General features: G+C 45.7%; 3 protein-coding genes across 3 annotated transcripts; 1 reads left to right on the plus strand and 2 right to left on the minus strand.

Moving 5' to 3' along the window:
* Positions 1-24: 24 nt before the first annotated feature.
* On the plus strand, positions 25-4038 carry LOC108088425 (G-protein-signaling modulator 2). Its single transcript, XM_017186188.2, has 2 exons — positions 25-1948; positions 2264-4038. Exons 1-2 carry the CDS (start codon positions 668-670, stop codon positions 2957-2959), a joined length of 1977 nt encoding a protein of 658 aa, XP_017041677.1. The 5' UTR covers positions 25-667; the 3' UTR covers positions 2960-4038.
* A 205-nt stretch (positions 4039-4243) lies between these two features.
* Positions 4244-14464, minus strand: LOC108088528. Its single transcript, XM_017186371.2, has 6 exons — positions 14113-14464; positions 11594-11745; positions 8176-9251; positions 7681-8119; positions 5969-7624; positions 4244-5772 (listed from the first exon to the last, which is right to left on the minus strand). Exons 2-6 carry the CDS (start codon positions 11688-11690, stop codon positions 4472-4474), a joined length of 4569 nt encoding a protein of 1522 aa, XP_017041860.1. The 5' UTR covers positions 11691-11745; positions 14113-14464; the 3' UTR covers positions 4244-4471.
* Positions 14465-16342: 1878 nt separating this feature from the next.
* On the minus strand, positions 16343-26048 carry LOC108088484 (attractin-like protein 1). Its single transcript, XM_017186293.2, has 8 exons — positions 25437-26048; positions 21785-22021; positions 21556-21713; positions 21350-21497; positions 18258-21087; positions 18109-18195; positions 17839-17920; positions 16343-17775 (listed from the first exon to the last, which is right to left on the minus strand). Exons 1-8 carry the CDS (start codon positions 25703-25705, stop codon positions 17618-17620), a joined length of 3969 nt encoding a protein of 1322 aa, XP_017041782.1. The 5' UTR covers positions 25706-26048; the 3' UTR covers positions 16343-17617.
* Positions 26049-26310: the final 262 nt, after the last annotated feature.

Here is a 26310-nt window from a genome sequence, read left to right on the forward strand (position 1 = left end):
AAAGTTTTATTTTTATTTATTTAGAGGGTCTTTTGACGCTACTATTAAGTAAAGTTAGATTTCTTGCAGATTATATTCGCAGAGTCTTCTGGAGGTAATATTAAGTAAAGTTAATTTCCTTGCAGGTTTTTTTTATCTTGATGTACGATCTTGTAACTTAAGTCAAGGCTAATAGGGAATCTGAAAAGTATTTGATGAAAATTATTTTCGTTAATCAATATTTCAAAAAATAGACATAGAACTCTTCCAATCTTTATAGAGCAGTCAAATGATTAACAAGCTTTAACCTAACTTAAACCTTTATTATTTAAATAATACAAATTGTTGTTGCTAGACATACAGTGGTGTCCCTCAATAACAGTACCCTCCGTGCAAATCGCGCTGTCCCACTCTGGTCACACTAGCCTAGCCGTGAATCAGAAACGCAGACTAATTAGTAAAAAAAAAACGAAAACGGTACAAAAGAACACTTAATTGCTGAAGTTTCACCTGCCGCAGCTCGCACAAACCACCATACGTGTACAGCCAGACATAAAGAACCCTAAAACCCCAAGGAAAGCTCCAAAAACATCGTCGCAAAGTGGACAACTCCCAGTTTTCCGAGCAGCATCACCTGCCTCCAACAAAGGAGCATCGCGACAAAAAGGCGAGACTCCGTCGCAACAGAATGTCCTCGCTGTCCGCGTCCGCGGAGAATGTGTCCAGTTTGGGATTGGGCACTGGAGCATCCAACTCGCACGATGGCAATTCGCAGCAGGGCTCCGGATCGGATGGCGGGTCCAGTATGTGCTTGGAATTGGCGTTGGAAGGCGAACGCCTCTGCAAGGCAGGCGATTGCCGGGCGGGCGTAGCCTTCTTCCAGGCGGCCATTCAAGCAGGAACCGAGGATCTCCGCACCCTATCAGCTATATACTCCCAATTGGGCAACGCCTACTTTTACTTGGGCGACTACAACAAGGCGATGCAGTACCACAAACACGATCTCACTTTGGCCAAGAGCATGAACGACCGTCTGGGTGAAGCCAAGTCTTCCGGAAATCTGGGCAACACCCTGAAGGTGATGGGTCGCTTTGACGAGGCCGCTATTTGTTGTGAGAGGCACTTGACTTTGGCCAGGCAACTGGGCGATCGATTATCCGAAGGAAGAGCCCTCTACAACCTGGGAAACGTTTACCACGCCAAGGGAAAGCATTTGGGTCAGAGAAACCCAGGAAAGTTCGGCGACGACGTGAAGGAGGCTCTCTCCCGTGCCGTGGAGTTCTACCAGGAGAACCTGAAGCTTATGCGGGATTTGGGAGATCGCGGTGCTCAAGGCAGAGCTTGTGGTAATCTTGGAAACACTTACTACCTTCTGGGCGACTTCCAGGAGGCCATCGAGCACCACAAGGAGCGACTGCGCATCGCCAGAGAGTTTGGCGATCGGGCTGCGGAGCGGAGGGCCAACAGTAATCTGGGAAACTCGCACATCTTTTTGGGACAATTCGAGGAAGCCGCCGATCACTACAAACGCACTTTGACCTTGGCCGTCGAGCTGGGCGAACGCGAAGTGGAGGCCCAAAGTTGCTACAGTCTGGGCAACACGTATACGCTGCTGCACGAGTTCAACACTGCCATCGAGTACCATAATCGCCACTTGGCCATTGCCCAGGAGCTGGGCGATCGGATTGGCGAGGCAAGAGCTTGCTGGTCGCTGGGAAATGCCCATTCCGCCATCGGTGGTCATGAGAGAGCTTTAAAGTACGCGGAGCAGCATTTACAGTTGGCCAAGGAGCTGCACGATCCGGTGGGTGAGAGCACAGCCAGGGTGAACATCTCCGATCTGAGGAAACTGCTGGGAATGCCCGAATCGGAACCATCGCCCACCGAGGAGGAGGCCAGATCCAGTGCATCCGATCACTCGGCCAGCGGAAATCAGTCCGACGGATCGGAGAACTCGCAGGGAAGAATGGTGAGTACGATTTATATTTTCATGTACTAAGATTTATCTTTTTATTAATATTATTTAATACTACAGAAGAGCTCATAGTTTTTCATGCAGTCTTTTTAATCTTTACCATACAAATCTTTCAAATGTTTATAGTTCATAAAGAAACTTTTACTTTTGTTTATGGACACCTGTTCTCCCACCAATCGTAGAGTAAATATTTACACCCAAAGAAAACCAAAACAAAACAGTGAACTTTCGAACTGAACACACACGGCGAAAGGGAAATCCGAAATAGATTCATAACTACATTAATTACCCTGAACGCTTGCCTTTCAGGTGCGCGTTCGTCGACAGAGCATGGAGCAGCTGGACCTGATCAAGATCACGCCCGACGGGAAGCGAATGCAGGAGGAGAAGCACCGGGCACAGGCCACCGGGAAAGCCAAAGACGATGACTTCTTCGAGATGCTGTCGCGTTCGCAGTCGAAGCGCATGGACGACCAGCGCTGTTCGATCAAGGTGAATCCCGCCGGAGCTCCGCCGCTGGCCACTGGAGCCACCCGTAAGCCGCTGGTGCAGCAGAACTCGCTGTTCGTGGATCCCACCAACCTGCCTGGCTTGAAGTCACCCTCGTCGGGCAATGTGGCTGCCATGGGACACGGACACGGTCCGCTAGCCAGGAGTGCCACCACCACTCAGCAGCCTGACGACGACTTCCTGGACATGCTGATGCGCTGCCAGGGATCGCGACTCGAGGAGCAGCGGTCCGAACTTCCACGTCCGAACGTCACAATGGATGCCGAGGCGGAGGCACCGCCACGATCGGCGCCAGAGGCAGCTGTCGGAGGAGCAGCACGTGGACAGACTGGCCGCGGAGCCACCGTGCCCGACGAGGACTTCTTCTCGCTGATCATGAAAGTGCAGAGCGGTCGCATGGAGGACCAGCGCGCCTCGATTCCGTTCCGCAGTGCCAACAACAACAACAACAGCCGGAGCAACAATAACGGCTCGGCTGGCGGAGCTGGAAAGTAGAAAGAGTCCGCGAGAGATACAGAGTCCAACCAAAACAATCCTATTAATCCATCCCTGGCCGCGGGCTCCCGCATCATTTTGTTATACGTACATCTTGCGGCCATTTATTCAGTCGTTTCTTTTTATCGGCAATCGGCAGCGACACACTTTGTTCTTTTACAAGATTTATATATACACACTCACACCCACGAAGAGCATTAATTTATGAATAGCGACTAACCACGTAACCAAATATTAGGGGCGTTTAGGGCCCCGTACACACACACATGAGCAGAGAGGGAGAAACTGTTATTGGGTGCACTCACTCATTCAGTCATGACTCACTAAACACTCACCACAGAGTTGGCCATGATATTGAACAATCTGCACTCGAGTTTTACGATATTAACGTTTGAATTGCATGTGCAAAAAGTAGCTTAAGCCGAAGGTATACTAATCCAATTTGCTCAATAGACGGAACCAAGTCTTCTCTACGATCAACGATCTTACATTCTCCAAACGCATTCAGCTAAATACTAAGTTTTAAGTCTAACGAACCACTCTACATGTAAGCAATGCATTTTCCAAATCAAAAATCTACAAATGTTTCCAATTGTAACCATGAGTATTGCATTTTTCTATCTATCTATCTAACTATCGATGACTTTGAGCATACTTTAAGCCACTTACAATTTTTTTTAGATATTAACATGACACAAAGAAGACTGCTCGGATTTCCGTTTGAGGACCGGCGGTCGTGTTAGCACTTAGCATACGATATACACATCCATACGTACACATATACAAGATACATATGAACAATATATAGTTATACCAATGTCTGGCGATCGACCGAATCGGCGATCGTTCTACACAATATACGAGTATATACACAAAACAAAAAACACAAAACTGAGTTCGAGTTGCATGAAATGAAGCCAAAATTGATTAATGTTATACGTTTATGTACCACGAAAGGAGGTGCGCTCATGAAGCTAATCGCCAAGATAGCGATAGATCGGTCATTATGAATACCATACAGGCGGACAATTATGTCGTGTATTATTAAATATTAAAATCAAAAAACTGTTTGCTGACAATCTGTGTTTTTTAATGGAAAAGGTTTGAAACTGATTTGTGGATTTAAAGTGGTTTTCCTTAAAAGGATAGTAATTATATGATAGTATCTATCTGCGATGAATTGAGTAAAGAAGTTAATAGGTAAAAGGAAAGAATCAGGTAGAATATTTCATGAATTGATTTCTTATTCTCATCCATTTTTACCCCTATAAAATCAAAAATTATTCGATTTTAAAGCTTTATTCATAAATTAATCGTCTTAGGGTGCTAGAACATATGCGATAAGTATTCGATTTTGGGGGCCCCTTTGGTCGCACTCCCCTTTTGGCTTAAGTGGGGCAGAATCATGACCTCTGACCTCCGCCGTGGAACTCCTCCCCCCTAAAAGTAGATCTTAAATTTGCTCTCGTTTATTTACAAATTGATTTAGATAACTCAACAAAAGGCGTGTGCCTACGCCTTGAACCCCTTCATGCTGTCCAACTGGGCATCCATATCGCTGGCGGCCAGCACGAAAATGGGAGCAGAATAGTCCACCGCTTTATCTCCGTTTCCATTTCCGCTTTTCACATACGGATTTACGGACTTGAGATTCCGGTTCCTTTTCAGCATGACATAGACCACAAATATGCTGACCAGGAAGGCGGAACTGGTGGCCATGATGAAGAGCACCAGTTGGATGGACTCGTCCTGCGAAGTGGCCGCCTGGGCGACTGGGATCTGTGCACTTCGGTGCACAAAGTGCGAGCGGGTCAAGTCCGGCAGGAAGTGACCGCCTGCCAAGCGGAAATCCCCTGCAGAAATGGCGGATTCGATGGCAAAGGCCAGATCCACCTTGGCCTCGTTGTGCAGCTCAAATCGAACGATTGCGGATCCATCGAAGTTCTCCTGCACCCGCAGATTCTCCACGGACTCGCCGCCCAGAAGCTGTTGCAATTCCCTTCGAATCGTGTCATAGGCATTTCGTATACTTTTGCCACTGCTGTTGGTCAAGTGGAGTTCAATGGCCACCGCTTCGATGGGCACATGATTGCACCGACGATCTCCGGCTCCGAAAATGTGAGTGGCCTGCAGTTGATTTCCAGCAGCATCTACGCACCAGCAACTCCTTCCATTGCATTGCAGAGGACGAAAGGCTCCCGCTTCGTCGCAACTAACCGGAAATGGAGCCGTTTCCGCCAGAGCTCGACAACGAGTGGTCTTCAGCTCCATGGGTTTCAGGGTAGCCTGCTCCACGGACAGTTGGGAATCCAACAGGGAGTTGGCCAACTCGAGAACCCTTTCAGTCACACTGGACTCCGCTGCACTAGCGGTGGCTGGTAGAATCCTGGCCTCCAGCTCATCAAAGTCCAAATCCTCGCTAGCCACATCATTCAGTTGGGTGAGCTGGGCAATCAGTTGCTCCATTAGCGGATCTCCTGCATCGAAGTTCTTGCGATTGCGAGCCTGTCGACTGTTGCAGATGGGTTCAGTTTCCCGGGTGAGAGTTCCCTTCAGCGGAGCACCCTTCTTGTCCGCACACCAGCAAACTCCAGGGGAATCCTCGCCAGCGGATGAGGTTTCCGATGCGAAAGCACGACTCACAATCTCCGTGTGGTGGAGGTCCGTGGGTTGCGGCTGTTTGCCCAAACACTGCACTGGACTCCAGTGACCCGTGACGGGGTCACATCTTGGCTGGAACCACACGGAGGAGTGTCCGGTTCGCTGGGCAGCCAAACTGTTTTTCAGCTTGAGGCGTTCGCATTGGGTAAGAACTGAAAAAGTACAACAAAAAGTTAAATATGGTTCAAAAATAAAATCAAATTTAACTTGTAAATAACCAGGACATTCTCAAATATAAAGATTAATAATAAATTCAGAAACAATTTCTATTTACTAGTAAAAATAGTTGAATATGATGTTTATAGTTTCTACCTTTTTTACGAATTTAGACACTATATTTATTCTCACCTGGACAAACGGAGTTGCAGGCCAGTTCGTTGTGGAAGAGGTTCTTCGTTTGGCAGGCGGGTGCCTCGGAATCGATGACCACTGGTAAGCACTTATTGGCCTTGGGACTGAACCTATAGCGAGTGCTATTCCGCTCCGATTTCCCAGTGGCCAGGCAACCATTATCCATGGACTCAAAGCAGACATCGCGGGTCTTGGAGCAGCACACACCTCGATTGCTAACCGGATTCAGCTGACAGGAGTGGGTGGTGGGACACACCTCGTGCTCGTTGTGGGGTCCACAACTCATATCGAGATCTCCCTGCTGCAGGGGATTGCCCTCGGGACAAACGGAGGCCCGTCGAGGAACACAGATGGGCATCTTGGGACAGGGACTGTCCACACACTCCACGGAGATCAGTTGGCACTCCTCGTGAGGGGAGCAGCTCACTTCATTGCAGTAGTTTCTGCACTCGCAGGTGGGACAGCCATTCGAGTCCATTTGGTAGCCACTTTCGCACTGGAGGCTGCAGTTCGTCTTTGGACAGGCGAAACTGGAGTTCTCCTGGCATTTTGGTGTTTCGGGGGACTTGACCTTTGTGCCGGGCAGGATCTTCCCCTGATCATCGACACACCAGCAGTTACCATCAGGTGAGCACTGGATTTGCTCCCACTTTCCACTCTTTGCATCACATTGAGCCACTGCCATTTGCCGAGCAGGGATTCCCAACTCAGAACTCTGATGCAGTTGAATCGATTGCAGATGTTGACAGGCAGTTTTCAGCTGGGGATCCACACACTGGGTGCCACATCCGTTGGAGCAACAACGCTTGGCTCCATCACAATGGGCATCCGTTCGGCATTCATATGCACAGGTATTCGCATCCAGGTTATCTGGACCAGGTGGCACTAGATAGGGACACTGTCCTGGTTTCCTTGGCAAGCAGGCGGGAACTGGTGGACAGTATTCCCCTTCGCAGCTCACATCCACCACGCGGCATTCCTTCCCAGAGCCACAGGTGACTCCTTCGCAAGGATCTCTGCACTGGCAAGCAGGACAACGGGTATCCTGATCCAAAGCGAATCCATATTCACAACCCATTCTGCAGGTGAGATCCAGGCAGTCCAAATCCTCCCTTAAACTCCTGCAAGTCTCCTCGCTCACATTATATCCTCTCGATCGGGGAATCTCGGTGCCAAAACTATCCACACACCAGCACTGCTCCACTTCCATTTCCACCAGTTCATCCTCGTTCTCCGGTGGTCTTTTGGTGGCCGAAGCTACCTTCTTGAACTCCGTTTCGAAGAGCTGACCCAATCCCTGCTGGCGATCCGCACCCATGTCGATCACCTTGGCACTGCGACCCATCACAGGAGCAGCCACCTGGACCTTAAGAGCACTGTCATCCACTCGATAGAGCTTTAGGCGTTCCGAATCGCGACGAGATCGTTTGGGGACACTGGGAGCAGCACTGGCCAGGAGCATCCTCATCCGCCGGATGGTGTTCTCCTCCAGGATCTTTCGCTGTTCCGCTCGGGTTACTCGTATCTTCTTCAGCTGGCACTGACGTCCTTCGTAATCTCCTTCGGAGGTGCAACGAGGTGAAGGAACCGCCAACTGCATGCCCTCCTCAGTGCCCTCCATTCGTTCGGAAAAGTCCCTCAGATATTCGCACACTGTAACAAGAAATAGTTTAAATGGAGGTATTTAATAATATCTTACTATAACTTACTAGTTTGCTGATGCGTTCCCGTTGAATCTTCGGTTGGATTGACCTTTTCCGGCACTGGACAACAAACATTTTCCGTTTCCCTATGGAGTTTGGTGCACTTGTATTGTTCGGGACACACGATGCGATTGCTCATGGAACGACCCTGTTTGGATTGGGATTCTGGTTCCGGTTCAAAGAAGGCCAATGGCTGGAAACTACGTCCTTGTCGCTCCTCAAAGCAGTACATCACCTCACCAGTGACAGTATCCGAAAGTGGGGTTCCCACATCACAGGGATTGGAGTAGACCAAATCGGGTTTACAAACTGGCCAAGAGGCACAAAGGGAAGAACCCGATTCACACAGAGGATCGGTGGCCACCTCGCAATGGGAACCGATGGAGCACTTGAAACCATCACAGGGTTCCGAGCACTCGCAGGTGGGACAGCCATTGTGATCGTTCTAAATTTAGAATTAATAAATTAATACCAACTTAGGCTTCATGATAAATAACTCACCTTAAATCCATACTCGCAAACGGCAGCACAAATGTTGGTATCGCACTGCTCCATCTGGAAACTTCTGGCATACGATCTGCTGATCATGTTCTCCCAACCCTCGCAATTCACACTATTTGCAGCACCCATGGTCTCCTTGATCTTGTGACCCGTTCGGGGATCCACACACCAGCAGACGAGTCCATTGCGTGAGCACTGCTTCGGGGAGAACTGGCCACCTGGACCATTGCACTCGGGCACATAGCCACGTCCTTCGCGCTCATTGATCGACAGGATGTCCGCCAAGGCCTTGGCCTGATGACAACCCGTGACATTTCCCGGCTGCTGGCAGTTGAATTGGCAACCCTTGGTGAAGCAACACTTCTCCATATTCCGGCACTCCAAGTCGTGAGAGCAAGGGGATCCGCACATGTAACCCGTTCGTTCTGTATATTGAGTTTTATCTGGAGCCGGACAAATTCCGGGTTTCTGGAAGGTCAGTGCACTAGGACAGCACACTCCATAATCGTTGCCAGACTCTACCAGACATTGATACAGAGGTGGACACTGTGGTTTTCCGGGATCCTGACCACAAAGGAATGGTCTCACTGTATCATCGATGGCAAGTGGCAAGCCAGCGGGACACAGATTGGCCAAGGATCTCGCCTTTTTGCAGGTGGGCACTGGAGGACATGGCTCTGATTTGCATTGCACCTCCTGCAGCTGGCAGGATTGTCCTCGAGGACACTCCAGTCCATCACAAGGATCTCGGCATCGGCAAACTGAGCATCCAGTTTCGGGATCACGGGCAAATCCCGAGGGACAAAACATCCTACAAGCGGAAGCGGCGCAATGCTTTGGTTCGGAGCAAATCACTCCCGCTCTCGTCTCATTTCGACTGCCAGGAAGTTCCACGCCGTATTCATCCACACACCAGCAATCTCGGCCAGCTTTTTCATTCTGACATTGGATGGTGTCAAAGTCACCGTTCTTCAGACAACGTGGTGCTCTTATTGATGGTCCTTCAAAGCCGGATTGCAAAGCTTTCGCTCTTCTCGTCTCAGAGCGTCTTAAGTGTTGGCAGGCCGTAAGGTTGGCTAAAAACATATGATTTATTTATTTAAAATGAAATACAAACAGGGATAAACATATTAAAAATAACATAGATTACTATTAAGCCGCGAGGATTTAAAAGCAATCCCGTTCCGATAGGTTTCACAAAAAGTTGAAAGTAACTTTTTTGGGTCAGATTTTTCTCTTTTTTTTTGTAATATAGTTATTTATTTTTGTTATATATATTTTTTAGAGAGAGGAAGAAGAGTTTGACATACTTTGGTGTTATTCAACTACCGAATATCAGCGACGTAAATTTCACTTTTATTTTTTTGGGACGTGACGCGTGCGCTGAACAAACAAAACCCGCTGTCTATGAAAACTGCAAAATTGAAATTAAAAACACAAAATGGAGTGCCCGGCGGCGGCATTGCTGAAATTGTTGTTACAGTGCCAGCCATTTGCAGCTGTTGCTCGGCCGTTCCATGGTCAGATTTGAATTAAGCGTTTTGTATGCGCATAGCGATGAGTCCACTAGGCGTATAAGCAATTCGCTTCAAATGGCCGCGGATTCGGCCGGGGATGCCATGAGCATTCTGCTTTGGGAAGAGCCAGTCCATTGTCTCGACTTGGTTATGCAATTAAAGTGAGTGATCATCCCGCCCCCAATTACCTCATGCCACCCCCCATTCCTCTCTGTTTTTTTTTTATCTTGTCCAGCACGCAACAATGACTTCGGGGTTGCGACAGCTGAGCTTTAGTTGCGTCAACTGCAGTCGTTACTGCTGGTCACTTCCTATGCACTTTCGATACATTTTTAATGCATCTGACATTATGCAACTGTCAACGGCATTAAAGGTGCTTTAAACGTAAGAGCACCCAAAGAAGGAAAAAAATATGTAAAGAAATATTTAAAGCTTAATAAAAACATTATAATTATTCTTTTTATTTAACTTCAAAATACTTCTGCCCTTTCAGTTTCTTTCTTTTCGATATGAAACCAGATTAAGCCTCATTTAAGGCACAAAAGCATACGTTTTTAAAGTAAGTTTCGACTGGGCTGAGTAATCGCTGAACTTATCAGTGGAGATTTCTTTTTTCGCCGCACATCCGCCTTGGCTCATCCGAAATATTTATTTTTATTTACTTTTCACTGCCTTTCTTTGCGGCCGTTGGTTTTATTTTTCTGGAGTTTTCGCTAGAAAATGAATGAAAGTTTTTTTTTGGCAGCGCCTCGAGCTCGAGTTGGCCATCAATTTGTATTTGCCGTTTGGTCAACAACAGCAACACAAAAAAAGAAATGAAAATGGCTTTCGGTTTCTGTCGTGAATGAAGAAACAACAACAACAACAACAGCAACAACAAAGCAAAAGCCGTCGGGCAGCTGGCAATTAAAGCTGGCCAATGATGAATATAATCAAGCAGAAAAAAAACGGCCACTAGACGTCATTTGCAGGCCGACTTTTATTCTCGCCTCCCCGTTCAAATCGAGTTTGTCGCCTAAGTCTTTCGTTCGGCTTCCGCTCGGCAAAAAAAATAAGAAGGCAGAAAATCGAAAAGCAAAAAACGAGTATTAAACGGAACCGTAACGAAAACGAAATCAAAGCGGGGTGCTGGTAAGTATCTAGAAAATTGCCGGCCCATTGTGAGATAAAATTGAGAATGGGTATGTGTATGGGTCTGGGTCTGGGACCTCTTTTGACCGACTGACACAGTGTGCGCTGCACTTAGAAGCCGGCTTTGTTTCCCTTTTTCTAGCTCTTTGGCGGGGCTCTTAACGGTGGCCTGCGTATTATTTCAGCTAAGCGCTTTTTAATGATGGCGTGCCATTTTTCACACCACCCAGACACACACCAAGTTCTACACGAATTTCCACACGTCACTTTAATTATGCAGCTGCAGCCTGGCGGTTAATGAGGCACCAAATGGTCCACATTCGCCGGTTGCGGGTTCAATGACTGCTTTTTGCCCAAAAAAAAAAAAAAGAGCAGGGCGAAAAACATAAAGTTCTCGCTCAAGAAGTCATTGACTTGCAGGTCAGTTTGGCATTACACGGCAATAAAAATATAAATATGATATTTTGGATGGGAAATCAAGTTGCAAATGAATTATTTTATTTAAATAAATTGACTACCTATAATTTAATTTTAATAAGAATAATAAATACATTTAATTGGGATGTATCTCTTCAAAATCATTTCTCTTTTAATACTTTTAAATGGCAATATGAAGGTGTAATTATTTTAAGCAATTATAAGACGGTAACAAATTTTAATTTGCCAATATAATTGGCAAACAATTCATGGTCATGAATGTGGCTTTCGATTTGGTTCCTTGATTAATAATTTAATGCTATAAATTAAGTATTTTCTTTCTGTGGACTCACCATTTGATCGCTTGGCATCCGAAACCTGCAGAGCCAGCAAAAGGAGGAAAAGGCAGCCGGAGAAGAGCTTCAGCCAACGTTGATCATAGTGTGCCATTTTTGGGCATCCAAAAGTTGCCAAAAAAATTTCCTGTTTTCAGCTGCTGCGGCTGCTGCAAAAAGTAAAGAAAAAATCGACAGAGAGATCGGATGAGTGCGTGAGTAACATGGTTGCCAAGCTAGGGGGTTTGACGTCACACGAGCCAGCCGTGAGATTCAAATTTCAGCTAGACACTTTCACTATCTTTGGTTAGGCATACATTTGCATCTGCTTTCCGGGGCGCGGCAAAGAATTCAAAGCGATTCGATTGCGTAACCCGTGAAAATGGAGAGCATCTCGAGGGGGTCACGAACCCATCCGAATACTGGATCTGTTTTTCTGTTTTTTGTTGCTTTTGGAGCCCAACTGTCTTCGCTTTACGGACGGGTGATTAATCTGCGCAGACTTCGCCGCTGAAGTTGACGTCGCTGCGCTTTCACTTTGGCAACCAGCAAAGAAATACAGCCAGCAACAACCAGTCAACTTTATACATCATTTATTTTTATTTATTTTTTGTCTTCTCCTAAAAATTCACTTTTATGCTGCGTGCGTGTGCGTGTAGGTGTGTGTGTGTGAGTTTGCGTTTTCCGGTCCATTGAAAATGGTTCAGATGCGGCCAACTCCCTGACCACTTTAATGACACCGAGGATTTTCCCTCATTATGCCTGGCCAATTATATAATGCTCACACACACACACACACATATGGCGGTGGTCAACAAAATTTTAAATGAGTATCTTACAAGAAAAAAAAAAAAAGTTTGTGGCCTAAGTCTTTTGATTGCTTCCTTCATAGGAGTTTTGTTTGGTTTCCCACTTTGTTTTGGGTGAAAACTGTGTGAATCATTTTCTCACTGGCCGGTGGCCGCATTTGCAAATGGCCAAACATGAAAACTCGCCAACACCTGGTCGATCCACAAACGAAATTTCAACACGGAACTGCCAGCAAAAAAGAAAAAACCCAACTGGAAAAAAATACACAAATTGCCAGTGTGGATTTTTTGGACTGTTGGGTTGCATGGTTCTGAAAAACCAGGCCAGTTTGCTTCGACGCCGCATTTTCACTGCAGCGAAGTCAAAACGAAAGCCTGGTGACTTGAACTTGGGCCAAACTTGAGCGCGACTGCCAAAGATTTCACCTCGCATGCGGCAAAAAGCTGCAAAAACCTCAACACTTGGCCCGCAGCTTTATTGTTTGTCATTGAGGAGGAGTCAAGTGTGGCTAATGGGTTGTGGGTACAGCCGATGGACGACCTGCGATGGCAGACTTGACCCTGCCTGACATGCTTGGCCTGGCCGACAGTTACTAGAGTGTAAAGTTAAATGATTGGTGAAATGAGGCCACATGTCAGTGGGTTTCAGAAGGGAAGGGAAGGGGCACTGCATAACTGAAGGGATTTAATGGTACTTCAGTTGGTAATACCTATAATCCGATCATGCGATTGCAAGTACTCAAACTTTGACCCACTCCCATGGGAAATTGGAATTTCTAAGCCGTTGCACTTCAAAATGTAGGCTTAATAAGATTTGTAGAAATTTTTCTTTTAGTGTCAAGTCTTTCACTTAAGCTTGGTTCATTCGAAGGTATTTATAAATATTTGTTTAAAATAGTATTTTTATGAATTGAATCTCTAATAAACCAAAAGCTCAAAAACATAAGCCTTGAAATCTTAGACCCATGAATTTGCATTTTTGGCCTTTTTCCTCTTATAGGCAACTTTTAAAAGCAGTCACACCTGATTATGCAAAACGAGTCGGAGTTTGGCAAAGGTTACCGCTTGAAGAGCCCATCGGGAACTATCTATAATTGGATCAAGTGAGCGCTGAACCTTTAACCCAACTTCCCTGGGAACCAAGCACTCCAAATGTTCCACTTTAAGGTTTAAATGCGAGTCGCACAGGTATTTTTGGCTCTTTCCCTTGTCGACTGGCTTATTGCCAACTTTTTTTGAGCTGCAGCTACAGTTAACTTCAGTTAGACCACACTTGCGAAATGGTTTTTTTGGCTTACGCCTAACGGTTCGGCTTGGACTGGCGCAGTTAATGTCGTTTCTTCTTTGGCTCACTCGTTTTTAGAGCCGTTCAAATTGCGCGTGTCGAACTCTTAAGGGGTCTCACACCAGCCCCAGCCCCAGTAGTCTGACATAATTTCGAAATGAGCAAAAAATAACAAAAATATTTGAACAGAATGCGTCTACACACGGCTGTTTACTTGGTAATTCCAGTTTTCGGAGAATCGAGAAGCGATCGCGATATCGATCGTAAATGCCAATAGTTCACCTTGAGCCTTCAATTAGCGTAGGCCCATTAAACAATTGAGTTGCCGTCTCGAAATACCATTTGACTGCCCACCTTTGACACCTTTACGAGCCGCACTTAAAGCTCGGGTTTCAATTTCAATTAGCCCCGGACTACACACCCTCGGCTATTTCCCAACAAACCTGTTTAATTGAGATGAGTTTCTGCTGCTGCTGCGGCTAATCCAATAAAAAGTGAAACTATTTGATTGGTTTGGGTTTGGGTTTGGGTTTCGTTTTCGGTTTCAATTTCCAGCGGTGTGTGCTTTAATCCAGGTGCACAGCTGGCCGGTGCTATGAAATTGGCAAATTTTCACTTAAATTTCACTGGGCGCACAAACAGATAGACTTTTTAGCTGAAACGCTGTGCCAAATTCGGTTTTCACTCCGATCACTTAGTAAACTCTCTCGTTAGTAGTTTACGTCTTTTTTATACAGTTCGCGGCGGCAATTCAAATTCGCGTGCAACCTCAACGGCGGGCGTTGCGCATTTGAGCTTTTGCAAGACTCCGCGGTGGCCTAGTAGCTCCCCAGTTGGCCAAGTCTCCTCGGCCGGTTCGATCGAACATGTCGCGGTGCGGAGCGAACTGCCAAAAACCAAAACAAGCCGAAAGCCGAGCTCTAACTCATTTCAAAGGCCGCTGACGCATCGGAGGGTTATGCGCAGTTGCAAGGCCGCTCTATTAAAAAATAAAATAGCTGTTAACTAGTCAAAGGTATTGCCCCAAAATAACACTTAATTTATGAGTTTTTAACAGGTTAAAATTATACCTTGGCCTCTTGGAAATGGAAGATAGCAGGAGATAAAAACAAAATATCTAAGTAAAGAAAGTTTACTCAATTGGCTTTTGATTAATAAATAAAAGCGTTTGAGTAAAGAAAAAAAATGTTTTGTTTAGCTTCCGTTGAAAATAAAAGAGTTTATGACTCAGTTAAAAAAAAAAAAAAAACAATAAAAATGCTTTCAGTATTCTTAAAAAACAGATTTATTGTGTTCCATAAATAAAACAAAAAAAAAAAATAATAAAATAGAGTTGGGAATAGTATCCAATTATTAGGTTGTCAAATGTAAATAATAAATTTATACTATACAAAGTTGTTACCGCTAAACAAAAAAATTTTAATTCAAATACGATAATAAAGCTAATACTTTTGTTGTATATATAATTAGCTACTCCACAACAACAAGCCCATAAAAGTATGCCCTTTTGTCACAAAATTCTGAGGCCTTTATCATTATTGTTAATGGGGGATTTTGAAATATGCTGCGTAGCGGGTTGAGTTTTTGTGTTTCTCCCATGTGTGGACACTTATTCACGCTCCAATTCGACTCGAAACATTGCCGGTTCGGTTCTGGCTTAAACTTCGGGCACTCCGCCGTTGATTCATAACGATCGGTTAATGCTGATTATTATTTGTTATGGAGCGCAAAAGTTCACTTAGCATAGTGCGTGTTGGCCTTCTCGGTCCCGAATTAGCTTGACGGTGGGTAAAACCTAAGTGGCTTACCCGCACATCGGCTGACTCAACTTGGGTATGCACAAAAATATGTATATAGCTAAACGATTTTAATAGTGAATACGTCAATGCAGGCGAACCAAGGGCGATGAATTCGACTGATGGATGTTTTGACAGAGATCTCTGGCGGCAACTTCCGCTTCGCTTTGGATTTCGCACGCTTTTGCCATCGCTCGCTGCTGTCGGCTTTCTTCTTTAATTTCATTAATAAAATCGTCATCATTAAATTAAATGCGGTGCTCGGAGATATCGTGACACAAAAGCCACACAAACTGCCGAACATCTTCGAAAACGTAGCAATAAAGAAAGGGGAAAACGACGAGCAGGAAAGGGCCACCCCAATCACAACATCCGCGTACGTGAAAGAGAGCTTCTACATGCAGCCATGCAATTATAGTACTCCAATCGAATCGAACCTCGACCTGAATAAACATCTCACATTTACCCGGTTTATCAGGCCATGTAGCCGCGCCCCCAACTTTGGATCGCCTGAAAAAACCGCCAGCTGGCCGAAAGTGAAAGTTCTGTGAAATGCATGGTGAATGTGCTGTGACGGCCGGGCTGGTAATGAAAACAAAACCACTCCACATTGCTTACATTTGGAGTGTCTTTTTATTGGTTAATAAACTAATATATGATTCTTTATCTATGTATATCTTGCTGCTGCTGTTGTCGTCAGGGGTCTTTAAATTCTGGGATGACAAACAAGTCTTCGAGGGGTTTGTTGTTATCTTTCTTTGTTTATTTCTGTTTCTCATTTTTGTTTTTTTTTTTTTTGGGGGGTTTGGAACTGGGTTGGCAAGTATTCATATCTATATATATCATTTAAGTGTATGTCTCTAAACGCATTTTACAATTGAAATTAAATTTCGTAAATGGACTTTATTAGATTGTTAAAAAAATTATATAGATTTACAATTGTCTGTCGGCTAACACGAAGCGATCGTCAACATCTCGGCTGGAGATTGTGTACTTTGAAGGGTTGTGTGTTTCTTAAAAGATCTCTAGGTGTTAGTTAAAGTTTTAGACGAGTGCCTTTTGATTCTAGAGGTTGTTCCATTCCTGGATTTGTATTACAGAGAGTGCGTCTAGTTAATTGGTGTGAGTTGTCTTAGTTTGAATTATCAAGTTAATTAACTGTGTGAGTTGTTTCTGTAGTTTGTTTTTTGTTGCCAAGAGGAAACCTTACGATTAGTTTGTGATTTAGTTGGAATTTTGGTAAATGTTGGATCTCATCTAGATTGCATGTACATTTTTTAATCTTTTTGATTCGTTTTGGGCGCGTTCTCATATCAAGAGCTATTTGTTATATGTATAACTACTATCTATATAGCGTTCATAATTTACGTATTTTATTTACACTTGCATTGTTTTGTTCTGCTCTGTTCTGTTCGGTTTATGTCTTGATCCACTCATGTCTTGCGTTGTAAATATTTGCACGGATATTAAAAACAGAAATATTCCTATTATTGAACACAGTATTGCATGTCTCCGCCACCTCGCTCCTTGTTTCTATCGCCTTTGTCTGTCATCTGGTTTGTTCATCACTTTTTGCTAAGATCAATCGAATGTCTTTTTGTTTCCACGCGCTTCCTGTTTGTTTCTGTCTCCTAAAATGTTGCGGCTTTTGGTGCAGCCGCTGCCGAGGCAGCGCACAAAATTTGCATAAATAAATTCTAACAACACGCTTAGGCTATGTGGTTAAGTAAAAAAAATACATTAATAATTTGAATACAGCTGCCATCGAACTTAGCTCACGTACGCGGTATAAATAATAAATTAAACATTTATAACTATTGCAACGCTACTCGACCTATCAACTATATCAAATTGTATATAACCGTATATAAATATGTCCTTTTGCTAAAAATTATTATTATTTGTTTGTTTGTTTGTTTCTTTCTTTCCTCCTCGTTTCGTTACTAGTCTAATGCATTAAAGTAATAATAACTGCGGATTATCAACTTGCTAGCGCTTGCCTTTTGTGTGTGTGTATGTGTGTGGTTAGTAGAAGAAAGTCGGGGCAAATATGCTATATACTCGGACCTATTCGCTAGTTACATATTATCGTAATTATTATCATTATCGTTATCATTATTACTTTATGTAGGTAAGCATAGTGTTACGGTTATTATGTACAACTGTCTGGGTGCTGGCTCTGCTTGCGCTTCGACTTTGGCTCCTTGGGATGCTGCTCGATCGACGGACGACGCGGGTTGCCGAGCGTGACTAAGGCGCTGGCCACGGCCAGGCCCGCGGACTGGCCAGACGGCGCCTGCGAAAGGCCACCTATGAAATAAAAGATTCATAAGTAAGAATTATAAAAGATTTTAAATAAACATTAATTCTTACCCGTGGGCAGCCGGACTAGAAGCGAGAGCACGGCGGCTCGGTTGCCACTGCAAGGCTCCAAAGCAATGGGACTCGGGCATTCCTGAGAAAATAAATATTTATTAAATATGCAAAATAACAATTGAGACAACATAAGTTCTAATTTCAAAGTGGTATTCCATTAAAAGCTTGTTGTTCGATTCTTTAATGATATTTTTTGATATAACCCCTGTTACAATCTGTTAAGCTGGTTCACAACTCTCAAACAATTTTAAAATATTTTGCGCTCACCTTTTTGCGTTTCTTGGACAGATGGCCAATGCCCTCCAGCGTCAGACTCAGATCAATACTTTCGCGGTTTTCGATATCGACCAGCACCTGTGCGAAAATCATATATAAATTATTACCTATACACTCAATCTTTCTTTTCAAAAGCTCACCTGGGAAAACGGTCGACTCGCCATCTGTTCCATCTCGACGAACAATCGCTGACGCCGCCGGAACATGTCGTACTTCTGCTTGATCTTCCACAGGACGGCGGCCATGAGCAGCAGCAGGAGGAAGCATGAGGAGAATGTGATGAAGAACTGCTGCAGATTGAGCTTCGGATACTGCGAGAAGGCAATCTGTATCCATATTGGGGGCTGGAAGTCGTGCACGAACACGTAGAACGTGGTCAGGGAGCTGTTGTCATCGGGCGAGTGCCCGAACTGGTAGTCCGTCTTGGGGAAACGGTGCCGGAACGTTGAGCAGTTGACGCCCACCAGGATGAGCATATCCGGCGAACCGGCTCTCTTCACAGAGATGTCCATTTTGGCCGGCACGCTACAGGTAATCGTGAAATCCGCATCTATCTCCGGCTTTCCCGGCGAGTTTCGGAAGTTGATCTGTGTGAAGTGGCGATCCTCCTTCTTAGAAAGGTTAAACGTGAACTGATAGTCGATGGTTAGTTCGTAGTAGCAGGATCCCTTCAGTGGATCCCCGTGGTAATGGTTCTGCGAGTCGCACTTCTCGCAATGATCACCCACAATCCCCTTCGTGGTGCAGTAGCACTTTCCGGTGTCCGGGTGACAGTAGACACCCTGACCATTGCAATCGCAGCGCTGGCATTTACCTCCGTTGATCGGATTGCCCCAGTATCCCGTGCGGCACTTCTCGCAATGAGCTCCCGTTGTTAAATTGTTGCACGGCTGTTCGCAGTGCTGTTGGTCGTTACAATACGAATGTCCGTTGCAATTACATCGTGGGCAGGACGTGAAGAACCAATGCTTCAGCGCACACTCCGTTTCATCGTATGGAGCTAAAGCTCCTCCAACAACGCATCTGCCGAGACCCGTATTTGATCCATTGTCGCACCATCCGCAAGCCGGATCATCCAGGCACATCTGGCAGCTGTTGTAGAAACCACATTGCGCACTGGACAACGCCGTAGTGCTGCCCACGGACAAGGCCGTCGTTTGGATCGGAGCAGATCGGCATTTGGCCGTAAAGGTGGTCCACTCCCGGCACTGACCATACGGAAAGCTGGCCGTGTAGGCATTGCGGTCCACGCATCGCTGTTCGTTCTGGCACCAGATGCACTCGTCCTCCGTGCAGTTCTGGCAATTGGTCAACGAGGCACAGGACGGCGTGCAAGCCACTTCATCCAGCGTCCGATTAACTGCCATTCCACCGGTATTCGAATAGCTCCGACAGCGATTCTGCTCCGAGTCCCAGCGACACGCCAGATTGGCGGAACAGGCGCGACAATTGTGCAGCTGTTCGCAAACGGAGCGAACGAGGTAATCTTCCGTGAGGGGACACGAGTCCAGGTGCTTGGCATTCAGCGGCGGACTCGCCGTGGAGAACGCCTGTTGCGTGGACGACTCGTAGAAGACGGAGGCCACCGAGGTGGTTTCGCGACAGCGCTCCTTGCTGCACACTCCATTGCCGCAGTAGGTGCAGCCGAAGGCGGTGGACACGCAGGACTGACAGCTGGCCAGCTCCTGGCAACGGTGGACATCGTGCAGTAGCTCCGAGGTGAGCATTAGCCTACTCTTCGACGGACAGGCCACATAGTCGTACTGCTCGCGTCCGTAGATGGCCGATCGCTGGACCTGGGTGATGGCAATGCAGCGCATCTTCGCCACATCCCAGATGCACTTCACTCCCGGCCGCGCTCCCGTGCACTTCTCCTGCTTGGTGTAGTAGCTGCAGTAGCCCGGCTGGTAGCGCAGCATATCGCTCAGCAACTGGCCGTTGAAGCCACCGTAGATGTACAGCGAATCCTCAAACACAACCGAACTGTGGCCAAAGCGGGCCAGATCCGCCTGCAGGTGGTTCGGCATCGGGTGATAGTGCCACGAGTCGCAGTAAACATCGTACACGAGCAGGTCCTGGCTGTAGCACTTGGCTCCGTAGCTCTGCGAGGTGTCGTTGTGCGTGTTGCCGCCGAAGACCATCATCAGTCCCTGGTTCACAAAGTTCGCCGTGTGCAGCAGTCGAGCACTTGGCGCCGCCGACAGAAGGGTCCAGATTCGCGTGGCAGGTTCATACGCATACAACCTTGAGCTGAGCACCTGACTGGATTCACTCTCGGAAACAATTCCGCCGTACACATACACCTTCTCCGTGAGGAAGTCGTACGCGGCACTGTGTCCATAGCCTCCCTTCACCACGTACCCAGTGGTGGGAATTATTCTCCATTCGCGCGACGCAAAGTTGAACTCCTGCACTGTGTTGAGGTAGCCGTAGTTCGGTGAGTGGCCAAAGATGACCACCATGTACTGGTAGTTGTTCTTGTCCCCGTAGCCGGGAACCAACGTCGCCGTGTGACCCACCACATGCAGGGGTCCGCACATGGCTGTGGCTCCTCCAGTGGCATTGCACTCGGCATCCGGTCGCACCGAGATGTTGGCCCACGTTCGAGCCGAGACGTCGAAGGCCCACAGCTCGTTGGAGATGCCTTGTCCTTTAACTACGCCGCCGTACATAAAGATCTTGTCGCCGTACATCACCGTGGAGGCACCGTATCGCTTGTACGGCACCTCGCCACCATCCTCCGGATGCAGAGTCTCCCAAACGTTGCCGTTGAAGTCATAGGTGCTCATTAACTCGCCCCGTCCGTACGATTCTCCGCCCACAATGTGCAGTGTGTCGCGCCAAACGGTGGCGCCATGGGAGGCGCTGCCAGCTGGCGCCGGCGAGTGCTTCGGGTGAACGGTGGACCAGGCGCCGTGGGCGCTGATCTGACTGCAGTCGTCGCCGGCGAAGCCTTCGTAACAGGAGCAGCTGCGAGAAATTGCAAGGTTTAATAAGAAAATGCAAATGTATAATATGGCTCTTTCCAGTTTCACATAGATTATCTAGTTTATCAAGACTGGTTTAAATTACTCCAGCTAACACTCAGTTTAGCTACTCGAGGAAATAATTGCAATTTAAATTAGATGAGTGACACCAAAGTTTTAGATATGAAGTAAAACAGGATTAAGAAGCAAAAAATATGTGAAATCTGGAAATGGCTTGTTTAGTACTGAATGTGGAATAAACTTACCGTTCCTGGTCGAGTCGGCAATGACCCTGGTTCTTGGACTCCAAGCAGTTGTTAGGACAGGCGGCAATGTTGCAGGCTTCGCCCCTGAACATGGGATCACAGATGCAGTCGCCATCGCGGCACTTGCCATGGCCAGAGCACTCCACCTCTGAAAGAGGATTACAACATTTAAACTCCCCTTGAAACCATAAAATCCGATAACCCACCATCGCTATCCGAGGGACAGCCGTTCATCTTGTAGGTGAGGTTGAAGCCGGACATGTTGTAGGCGTCATCGCTGAAGAAGTGCACCAGTGCGGTGCCGGATCTCGCAATCACCTGTGGCACGCGACGAATAGAGAAGTTGCCGCGGTACATGAGGCCACTAAAATAAGGAAGGGAAAACCAAAAGTTAGTCTCAAAAATAAAAAGGTTGCGAAAGGGGAAACAACGCACCTGAAAACCGCCAACAAGGGCGAGTCCACGCTGTCGCCATCGTATATGTACAGGTGATCCCAGCCGCATTCCGTGGCAAACTCTCGCAGGTGGATCCGTATGTTGGCCGCTCGCGACGGATTGGTGTTATGTCGGCGGTTCCAGTGCGGATGTCTGGCGTCGATTAGCCAGCTGCACTTGACACTCACCGAATAGTTGCCCCAGCCGTCGTGTATCGTGCCCATCGGATGGTACATGCTGCAAGATGCGGAGAAAGGGGATGTGGAATCCATTAGCTTCTAGGTGGCAAAATAAATCAATTCCTCTATCGATTTTGCGATAGTGCAGCAGCAGCAGCAGCAGCAGCGGCAGCAGCGCAACGCTCATTGCACATGCACGTATGCAAATGCCAATAGTGCGATGCTGTGAGAAGATAATTGAATTTGCCGGCCAGTGCAATTTCAATCTATAATTGATATGGTGAGAGTATCGCCATAATATGGTTCGTAGACTTTGTGTGACTGAACTGAAGCCGCTCAACTGTTGACGCGGCTCGCGGCAGCCTCATTAAGTCGCCGTTCCTTGTCCACCCTTCTGGCATTTGTGTCCGGCAGCTTTTGTTCTGCTAGCGGGGATTACGAGTGGGAATATGTCGGGAAGACAGTCTTGGACGGAATGTGACAAGTTAAGAGCTTGAAACTCGATAAGGGTATCCGAGAGTCGCCTGCCCAAGTCCTCCTTTGTCTGTCTTGTCGTTTTCTTAGTGTTTTGTGTGTGCACATCCGCTTATAAATAACTGCTTTCCCCGATTTAGCCGCTCTGATTTCAATTTACAGCTGTTCGGAGCACAAAGCGCAGTGCTCTAAAAACATGACAATTAAATTTAAGCCTGAATTTGCAGTAACGGGGTTAATAGTTGAACTCTTCAATTGAAAGGTCAACAGAGAAGAACCGTTGGCGAAATTAATGTTAATTATTTTATACTAAAAGCGTCACACTCATCAAAGTATAGTTTATTTATAGTGCATTTTCTGTTTTGCAAGTATTTTACACTCAAGCGATATAAGTATTCCGCAGTCGTTGGCTGCTAGATAAAAGTTAAAACTTTCACAGAACAAATGGCTATGTCTTTGTACCCTTACACAGGCTTAATGATAAATATTAAAATTTATGATATAACGCAAAGCTTATTAAGTTAGATGTGAATTACACACATTGATTCAATTGATGAATAAATCAATAAAGTGTATAATTTTCCCACAGATTTGAGTAAAGCCTTATTTATTGCTTACTAATTGGAGGCAACATTTTGCCCAGTCGACCAAGCTGTATATTTGTACTTGTCAAAACAAGCAACTCTCAAAGCCAGTGTACTCGGAGAAAGTGGAATCGGCAGCCTTCCGCGTTCTAAATGCGTCTCACGTTACACTGCCGATAAGTACTGAATATAGCATATAGCACAAAAAACAGTTGCGGTCAAAGCAATAGATTGCCCGTTCTCAGCCCTTTTTGGTTAATGGAAAACACTTGCAATGTACTTATACGAATTTATTGCTTTACCAGATAATTATTTCTTTATCTAGGCGATAGCCGAAAAAAAGCTTATCTAAATAGTACAATTTGGTGTGCTGCATATCAAGAATGACAAAATATTCATCGTGCTGTTCTTTATTATGTGTTTTTTTTTCGTTTTGGGTGCCAAAAAATATGATTTAGAACAGGTGATTAAAAATAATATTCATTCTGGCATATGATTTATAAAGCACTTAAAATGAAAACGATTTTTTTGGGTTGACAGTTTGTGAAAATGAATTTTGTATTTGAGATACAGGTTTTTTTTTATTAATGTATCTAAGGTCTTTTAAGGCAAGTTATTCAGAATGTTTACTATTTTTGCGACCACATCTGTAGGAGTCTGGGTCGTGTGGGCGTGCTGTCTCGGTCCGTTCTAAACTTTGAGTAAACACTCGTCCAGCCGGGATGCAGGCCGTGCCAGTGGCCATATCAAGCGATAGCCACGAAAAATCAATGTTGGGCAAAGATATATTTACACACTCATTGGCAGCCGGTGAGTCACTTCTGTGCACTCGAGCGCTAAGCTTACGCACTGTTTGAAGCCGGAGCTTTGGGATCGGGAGCCTGAGTAGGTGAATAAAGGAGCCAATGGGTCGGAATGCATTCGAGGTGCGGAGTGGGGGAAAACCAGTTTGACTGTGCCTTGTTTTTGCATAGAAAGCCGGCAAAACGTTGGCTCCAAAACAGTTTGAATCGCTGAGTCGTAGACAAACGCAGCCGGCAGTTGAATCTGTAGTAGAACCATGAAAATTCACAGGCGATAAGCGGACACAACACAACTGATAAGCGGACTCATTCGTTGCCTTATCACTGATCGAATTGAAGGGGCGAGTGTGTAGCTTCGGAATTTATGACCTGCTAAAAGCTGCGATCCAACGCTAAACCGCAATTGGGGATCAGGGGTCTGTAGACCAAACTGGTTTCGATGGTGTGGCAGGTGAAACGGTGACCTCAATGCTCGAGTGCGCAAGTTCCAGGTCCCATCATCAGCGCAGGTGGGGGGCTTAATTAATGTCAAGATAGAATACTCGCTTATCGGGCTCCGCGAGCAAATAGCCGTTGTTAAGAAACATAAACAAACCATTTCATAAGCTTTATGACGCCAGCGTGAACGTGAGCAACCAAACTGGCCCGGCGACAACTCTCACATATAATTATTATGCACGCATGGAAAGACAACAAAGTCTGTTTGACCTCTACTTTTAAATATCATTTTGTGGCTGGCAAAAACTGTTATCTTATTGTTTGGCAAAACATAATATTGTTGTTATTAAAATAGGAGCACAGATTGACATGAATGCAGTCTGGAGAACAATTTTTTAAATATAAATATTTATAGATTGCCTTTCTCTGAGCGATTTATAAAGTTCTTGAATCCGAATAAAGACTTTAAATAATGAAGCTTGCTTTGCACCTTTTTATACACACATTTGTCAAGAAACTCATACGGCTTAAAGCAGCGGCCAAAAACAAGTTCAAAGTCAAATCGGACTAATTGAATAATCCGTAATGAAAGCGTCAGGAGGCGTAGAAAGCGGAAAGCAGGTGAAAGAATGTTTAGAGAGAAATGGGAGAAAGAGAACGGGAGAAATGGGTGATTGTGAAGAGTGGAGAGTTGTGATAAACCCGGCCAAGAACCTGTCCGACCAGATGAAACTGAACCGTTGCCTGACACAAATAGGCCGGGCCAAAAAAGGTAGAGGAGATCTGATTGAATAACGTGGAGTGAATCACTATGGTACCCTGACTAAACGGAAAAAATAATTGATATTATATTGATGATTTGTAATGTATACATCATTATTATCTATGTGTATCAAAATAATATTGACTAAGTTAGAAAGTTAAAACATATTTTTAGTAGAGTTTTTAGTTCAAGGATATATAGTTTTAACATGAAACTAGTTAATTTGTTATGATTTGTTCATATTATGAAAGTTGCACTGTAGGTATGTATTTCACCAGCGCATTTTTTTAAGGTCATTTCTAGAGGTTGAAATCTCCTTGTCTCCATATTGTTGTTAGTAGGAATTGAGTTCCGGAAGTTTCACTGTATCTACTGATCTGATTTCTGAGAGTTACTTATTTAAAAACTTACCGGACTTTCCCACCGCAGAACTGACATTCCGGACCCTGCCAGCCGTCGGCGCAGAGGCACTGTCCGTCCTCCTGGCACTGTCCGTCGTTCTGGCAGCGACCGCCGTGGGCGGTACAGTTAAAGGCGCTAGCGCGGTGCAGTCCGCTGAAGCAACCGTGGAAGAGGAGGAGCGTGAGGAGCAGCAGGCATTTTCGCCTGTATTTTGCATTGAATGTGGGTGAGGTGCTGCTCCGGTTCGGTTGCTTCTGCGGATGCTCCGCCAGGCACATGATTTCACACTTTGTTTCACCACAACCAACGCCTGCAGCTTCACATCGTCGTCGCCGTCGTCGTCCTGCTGCGAGTCCTTCGATTTTCGCGACTATTGCACAATTTTCCTTTGGGCCTGTTTTCTTTCTCGGCCTCTTTGCAATCTTTTTGCAATCCGGGGCAATCCAAGGCCCCGCACAAACACACTTTCGCACACACTCACTCACTTACACTCGCGTTCGCGGCTGCACAACAAATAATACGGGCGAAAAGAAAAACAACCTGCATCCAACGACTGGATTGGCAAAGTTATTGACAATTTATTAAACGAGAAATCTGCTGGTGGTCTAGTGCTGGGCAGCGTTGCACTGAACAGCACTGCAGAGCACTGGCCAAAGGGTTGCCAATAGGGTTGTCAGATCAACCAATAATATCGATAAGATGTTGATAAGCATGATAATAAGATAAAGAAGTTTAAGTGTTTTACTTTAAACAACGGGGATCGAAACAAATTTTCTTATTAGTTTTCTTGCCTGATACTTTCTTTTTTATTTTATATTTTAAATAGCAAAAGTATATATATTTAAATAATTTTAAAGATTTATATTGCTGTAGACATATTAAC

This window comes from Drosophila ficusphila, unplaced genomic scaffold (assembly GCF_018152265.1).
Source record: "Drosophila ficusphila isolate 14025-0441.05 unplaced genomic scaffold, ASM1815226v1 contig_791, whole genome shotgun sequence".
Classification (NCBI taxonomy): domain Eukaryota; kingdom Metazoa; phylum Arthropoda; class Insecta; order Diptera; family Drosophilidae; genus Drosophila; species Drosophila ficusphila.

Coding starts and splice junctions, on each gene's coding strand:
- LOC108088484 (XM_017186293.2), bottom strand. CDS start 25,705: ATGTGCCTGGCGGAGCATCCGCAGAAGCAACCGAACCGGAGCAGCACC. Junction 21,714..21,784: donor CCCTTGTTGGCGGTTTTCAG/GTGCGTTGTTTC, acceptor TCCTTATTTTAG/TGGCCTCATGTACCGCGGCA. Junction 17,921..18,108: donor TGTCCAAGAAACGCAAAAAG/GTGAGCGCAAAA, acceptor TTATTTTCTCAG/GAATGCCCGAGTCCCATTGC.
- LOC108088425 (XM_017186188.2), top strand. CDS start 668: ATGTCCTCGCTGTCCGCGTCCGCGGAGAATGTGTCCAGTTTGGGATTG. Junction 1,949..2,263: donor AGAACTCGCAGGGAAGAATG/GTGAGTACGATT, acceptor CTTGCCTTTCAG/GTGCGCGTTCGTCGACAGAG.
- LOC108088528 (XM_017186371.2), bottom strand. CDS start 11,690: ATGGCACACTATGATCAACGTTGGCTGAAGCTCTTCTCCGGCTGCCTT. Junction 9,252..11,593: donor GGATGCCAAGCGATCAAATG/GTGAGTCCACAG, acceptor ATATGTTTTTAG/CCAACCTTACGGCCTGCCAA. Junction 7,625..7,680: donor GGGAACGCATCAGCAAACTA/GTAAGTTATAGT, acceptor TTCTTGTTACAG/TGTGCGAATATCTGAGGGAC.